Raw genomic sequence first — 6,406 nt, forward strand, 5'->3', positions numbered from 1 at the left:
CTCCTCTTCTTCTTCTTCTTCTTCTTCTTCTTCTTCTTCTTCTTCTTCTTCTTCTTCTTCTTCTTCTTCTTCTTCTTCTTCTTCTTCTTCTTCCCCCGCCAACCTGTTTCAAGGCTTTGCACACCTTGTATATCCATTTCCCTCTTGTGTCTCCCCCCCTCCCCCCACCATCAGGCCCCTGTTAAAAACCGAGCACCCCACCTGCGAAGAACACGAGGATGAGAAGATCAACATCTATTGCGTGACGTGCGGGGTGCCCACCTGTTCCCTCTGCAAGGTCTTCGGGGAGCACAAGGACTGCGAAGTGGCCCCCCTCTCGGACATCTACATGAAACAGAAGGTCAGCCCGTCCCTGCTCATGTCAGCTAACACGTTTGCTGGGGCTTCTGTGTACGTCATTCATTTTATGGATTCCCCCCCCCTCCAGTTTCATAGACCGCAAGCCAAAGGCTGTAGAAAAGAGCCAGACTCCAGCAGCATCTTTAAGACTAACAGAATATGTGGCAGGGGAGGAGCTTTTGCGAGTCACGGCTCACTTCTTCTTCTTCTTTTTAATTTATATTTATTAGGTTTTTATGCTTAGTGCACATACACACGTATAGAACAACAACAAACATTAATCCGCACAACAATTAAATTCTCAACACATCCCCTGGATCAAGTAATTTGATTGTCCATAGATGTATTATGAATTCTCTCTATTCTCATACGAGAAATTTACATTGCATCACCGAGGATCCTCGCCAGTTATTCTGATCTAAATCATTATCAAATAACATTCTCTATTTTTCTGCCTTTGCTCCATATAACAAGATAGCTTATTAGAACATCAACCCCTAATTTTCTATTTAAATTACTTATATTCATTCATTCTCATTTTAAAAGGCCATTATATAATCAACTGGAACATTCACATTAAAAAATCGCCTACAAAGACCAGCACTTTCACTTTAATAATTCTTATCGAATGTGTCACCATTATTGCCTTCCACCCTAATCCCAAACATAAATACCATAACAATTAATTTATATAACAAATGAACAAAAAATGCTAATCTTAAGCACTTTAAATCATCACAATACTTCTAATATCAACAATAGATTTCATTTTCAATTGATTTATGGCAAGGCAACACAAGGCAGAGCTACAAGTACAAAGATATATTCTTACCAAAACCTACATACCACCACTCTCCAGAACACACCCACTACTTTCATTCACCCACCAAATTAATTCAGTCAATTCATGATTACTACCTGCCCTCTAATCCCAAACATAGATTCCATAACAAAGTTAATTTATACAACAAAATAACATACACTAATCTTAAACAATTTAAATCATAAATTTTACTTCTGGCGCCCTTCTTCAGACGCCACAACTCAGACTCACGAAAGCGCCTCCCCTGCCACAAACGTTGCTAGTCTTTAAGGTGATACTGGACTCTTGCTCTTTTCTACTACACAAGAAACAAACAACAATTAGTTAATTTACTAATGTTAGCAGCAAAAATGACCATAGCAAAGAATTGGAAAAACAAAAACTCACCAACGCTGTCTCAATGGATCAATAAGGTATGGGACATCTTCATGCTGGAGAATCTCTCAATCTATGACTCAACATCCAAAAACCAGTGTGAATTCTATAACCCTCTCAGTATTTGGAGTCCCATCCTACAAAAAATTTCCTTGACACAATTCGATTGGTCAGACATAGCCAATGCAAAATTTAAAATAATGCTGTTTAACTAGAGATATTTAAACAACCGAATTCTCTGAACTAGACATGTAAAAGAAATAGTTGGAAAACTTAGTTACGTTTAGAAGTAGCATGAGTTGTGCACCTAACCTGTGTTTATGCTGTTTATGTAACGCTGGATTACGTATTGTGTTATAATGTTATACTGGAATGTATTCTAAAAATTTCAATAAAAAAATATTGGGAAAAAAAAAAAGAAACAAAGAGAAGCCAATGTTGGATCAGGCCAATGGCCCCTCCAGTCCAACACTCTGTGTCACACAGTGGTCAAAAAGACCAGGTGCCATCAGGAGGTCCAGCAGTGGGGCCAGGACACTAGGAGCCCTTCCCATTGTGCCCCCCCCGCAAGCACCAAGAATACAGAGCATCCCTGGCCCCAGACCGAGAGTTCCTATCTCTATGTTGTGTCTAATAGCCACCGATGGACCTCTGCTCCATATGTTTATCTAATTCCCTCTTGAAGCCATCCATGCTTGTAGCTGCCACCACCTCCTGTGGCAGTGAATGCCATGTGTCAATCACTCTTTGGGTGAAGAAGGACTTCCTTTGATCTGTTCTACTGCTACAGACAGACTAACATGGCTACCCGTCATGATCTATAAGCCAAAAGCTGTAAGGTTTCTCAAGAGGTCTCCCGTTGAGGCCACGAAAGAGGATGCTGGACTCGAGCGACCATTGGTTTGATCCGGCAGCGCTCTTAGGTTTTTAAAGCCTGGGTATATTTTCATTTGGAGCTGCGGTGGCTCAAGTGGTTAAGATGCTGAACTGCAGGCTGTGGAAGGTCGGTAGTTCAGCAGTTCGAGACCTGAGTGTGCCGCATGACGGAGTGAGCTCCCGTCTCTAGTTCCAGCTCCTGCCAACCTAGCAGCTCGAAAGCAAGAAATTGCAAGTAGATAAATAGGTACCACTTCGGTGGGAAGGTCACAGCGTTCTGTGCGCCTTGGTGTTTAGTCATGCCGGCCAGGCCACATGACCACGGAAACGTCTTCGGACAGCGCTGGCTCTTCGGCTTGGAAACGGAGATGAGCACCGCAACCCTAGAGTCGGATTCGACTGGCTTTCGAGCAAGGGAACCTTTACCTTTTACCTATATTTTCATTTATTTTATTTATTGACATAATTTATAGTCCGCCTTTCTCGGGGGAACTTGAGGTCGACACAATAAATGGGATGGGACATTCGATAAACAATGAGATGGGGTTTCTAGAGCCAACCAGAAGTCTAAAAAACAGAACCAAAGGAAAGCATAAGTGTTAACATGACACATTAATTCACTGCCATAGGAAGTAGTGGCGGCGGCTACAAGCATAGAGAGCTTTATGTGGGGGTTGGAAAAACAAGTGGAGCAGTGGTCCATGAGTGGCTATGAGCCACATGGTATAGACAGAACACTGTGCCTGGTGCAGTGATGCTCTGTCTTCTTGGTGCTTGGGGGGACGACAACAGTGGGAGGGCCTCTGGAGTTCTGTCCCCACTGGTGGACCTCCTGATGGCACCTGGGTTTGGGCCACTGTTGGACTAGATGGGCCATTGGCCTAATCCAACATGGCTTCCCTAATGTTCTTATATGGAGCAGAGGTCCATCAGTGGCTATGAGCCACATGGTATAGGCAGAACACTGTCTGGGGCAATGATGCTCTGTCTTCTTGATGTTTGGGGGCGGCAACAGTGGGAGGGCCTCTGAAGTTCTGGCCTCACTGGTGGACCTCCTGATGGCACCTGGGTTTTGGCCACTGTGTGACACAGAGTGTTGGACTGGAGGGGCCACTGGCCTGATCCAACATGGCTTCTCTGATGTTCAGAGTAGGATTCGACCCAGAGCATACTATACTCTTTAGTACCGACCAATAATTTGACCAAGTGACTTAGTGAATCGCTTTGTCCAGTGCTACACTTTCACTTGTGTGGGAAAGCCCTCTTCATTTGGACTTGTGTCGTTTGTGGAAAGCAAGGAGCGGGGGGAGGGGGGAGCTATTCCTGACCTCCTCAGGCAGACCGTTCCACAAGTTGGGGGCCACGACAGTGGAGGCAGCTGCACGGGGCAGTCATTGATTTTGCCCATTGCCGGGTGCCACCTGCAGAAGGCCCTGCTCGGATGAGGAAAGCTGTCATGGCGGAGCGTAGGGGGAGAGGCGGTCTCGCAGCTATGAGGGTCCAGTCCTATGAAGGGCTTTGTATGTGATAACTAATACTTTAAATTGAGCCTGGTAACTGATAGGCTTGCCAGTGGAACGATTGTAGAAGCAGGGCTCTTTTTGTAGAAAAAGCCCAGCAGGAACTCATTAGCATAACAGGCCACACCCAACAGCAGAAACTCATTAGCATATTAGGCCACACCCCTGACAGTACCACTCATTAGCATATTAGGCCGCACCCACATGTTACCAGAAGTGTGGTCATCCAGCCACACCCACCTTTTGCTTGTTATTCTGTTTACCTTGTTTGTTGTCAAAACCCAGAGCGTTTTTTGTAGCAGGAACTCCTTTGCATGTTAGGCCACACATCCCTAATGTAGCCAATCCTAATGAATTTCTGCTGTTGGGTGTGGCCTATTATGCTAATGAGTTCCTGCTGGGCGTGGCCAACTCGGGAGCCAGCCGGAACTCCGTTGCTGTGCGTTCCTGCCCAAAAATAGCCCTGGTAGAATGGTATAGTGAGAGAGTCCCATTTATGTTCCATTTTGGATACGGACTGTTTGGGGGTGTGGGGTAAAATAACCAGGTCAGCAGCTCCTCCCAGTAGCGTGGGGGGGCGGGGGGGGGTAAATAGCAATTGGGTGGCTCTCAGCAGTGAACAAACCTGATCTTTGGACTCTCCCCTCAAGACGAAGCTGACGGACGGGATCAGTGCTCTTGTGGCCGCCAACGACAGGATCCAAGCCTACATCAACGCGTTGCAAGGGACGTGCAAAAACATCGAGGTAGGGAGCTGGTTCTCCGCCAATGTTCCCTCTAAGCTGAGTTAGTGTGCGCTAGCTCACAGTTTTTTAGCCTCCGGCTCACACGTTCTTGTCTCCGCTCAGGAACGATGGCTCCAGAGCACACTGATTTATGCCGTAGCCAAATCGCTGGCCCACAACTTTAATGCCAGCAGCTCACAAAGTAGAATTTTTGCTCACAAGACTCCACAGCTTAGAGGGCACATTGTTCTCCGCCTCTCTCTTCGGAAACTAGTTCTTGGATGAGCTGTGTTCAAGCCACTTCCTTGTCGGTCTATAGGAGACGAGCTCAATTTGAGTCCAGTTGCCCCTAGGATTGTATTTGAGTCCAGTCGCCAGCTTGGTGTCGTGGTTAAGTGCACGGACTCTAATCTGGGAGAACTGGGTTTGATTCCCCACTGCTCCACGTTCACCTGGCTGGATGACCTTGGGCAAGCCGTAGTTCTGATAAGAGCTGTTCTTGAAAAAGAGCAGTTTCTGTCAGAGCTCTCTCAGCCCCACCTGCCTCACAGGGTGTCTGTTGTGGGGAGGGGGAGGGAGAGGAGTTTGTAAGCCACTCTGAGACTCCTTTGGGTAGTGAAGGGTGGGGTAGAAATCCAGTCTCCTCCTCCTCCTCTTCTTCCTCTTCCTCCTCCTCTTCTTCCTCTTCTTCCTTCTCTTCTTCCTCTTCTTCTTCTTCTTCTTCCCAGTTTGGTGTAGTGGTTAGGAGCGCAGACTGCAATCTGGGAGAACCAAGTTTGAGTCCCCACTCCTCCAGTCAAGTTTGAGTCCCCGTTCCTCCACATGCAGCTGCTGGTATGACCTTGGGTCAGTCACAAGCTCTCTCAGAGCTGTTCTCTCAAGGGCAGTTCTCGAGAGAGAGCTCTCTCAGCCCCACCTACCTCACAGAGTGTCAGTTGTGGGGAGAAGGAGATTGTAAGCCGCTCTGAGACTCCGAGTGAAGGGTGGTATATAAATCTCCTCCTCCTCCTCCTCCTCCTCCTCCTCCTCCTCCTTGCTTACCTATGCGTATAATAGGATATAGGGCATTCGTATGCGCCCCCCCCCGCAATACCCAATTAGATGGGCTCCCGCGCGCGGGAAACAGGAATAGCCTCTAACGGCAGCCAAGCTGGGAACCAGAACGATCCCACGGAAGGTAGACACCACACTCCTCCAGTACTTCTTTACAGATAAGCGTTGCAGCTGGGAAGCAATTAAGCGCACGGGAAGGAATGCATAACAATCAGAACTCCTCTCCCTATGCATGGCAGCTTAGCTGACACCTGGCCAGTATTCGGATGGGAGACCTCCAAGGAATACCAGGCCCGGGAGAAAGAGGCAGGCTATCAAGCCGCTTCTCTGAACGTCCCCCATGCCCCAGTAGGAGTTGCCAGAGGTTGCCATAACTTCCCGGCACGAGCACACACATGCATTCGCACACGTGCACACAAATGCAAAAGTGCCAAAAGAAAAAGAAAGAAAACCGACATCCTGAATAGCTTGTTGGTCTGTAAGGTGTTCCCAGACTCAGAACTAGTATTTCCAACGTAAGAACTCTCCACGTCTGCCTAAAAGACCCCGACATTCCTACACATCTGGGAGTCAGTCTCATCCATTCCAAAGCCCAGTTGATTTGTGGAAGAGAAGCCACCGCTCTGGTTATCCCGGGGATGGGAGCTGTGGCTCAGTGGCAGAGCATGCATGAAGAAGAAGAGGAGGAGGAGGAG

The 6,406-nt window shown here is 47.4% G+C and overlaps 1 protein-coding gene across 1 annotated transcript in view; it reads left to right on the forward strand.

Annotated features, from left to right (window-relative positions):
- The window catches only part of LOC107123464 (tripartite motif-containing protein 55-like), a 43,652-nt gene that overhangs the window by 20,488 nt on the left and 16,758 nt on the right, over positions 1-6,406 (forward strand). Inside the window, exons 4-5 of the mRNA XM_015426714.1 lie at positions 175-340; positions 4,584-4,679. Of these exons, the coding sequence (XP_015282200.1) occupies positions 175-340; positions 4,584-4,679 (262 nt within the window). The remainder of the gene's footprint in view (positions 1-174; positions 341-4,583; positions 4,680-6,406) is intronic.

Source organism: Gekko japonicus, unplaced genomic scaffold (assembly GCF_001447785.1).
Source record: "Gekko japonicus isolate JY-2015 unplaced genomic scaffold, Gekko_japonicus_V1.1 scaffold2977, whole genome shotgun sequence".
NCBI lineage: Eukaryota > Metazoa > Chordata > Lepidosauria > Squamata > Gekkonidae > Gekko > Gekko japonicus.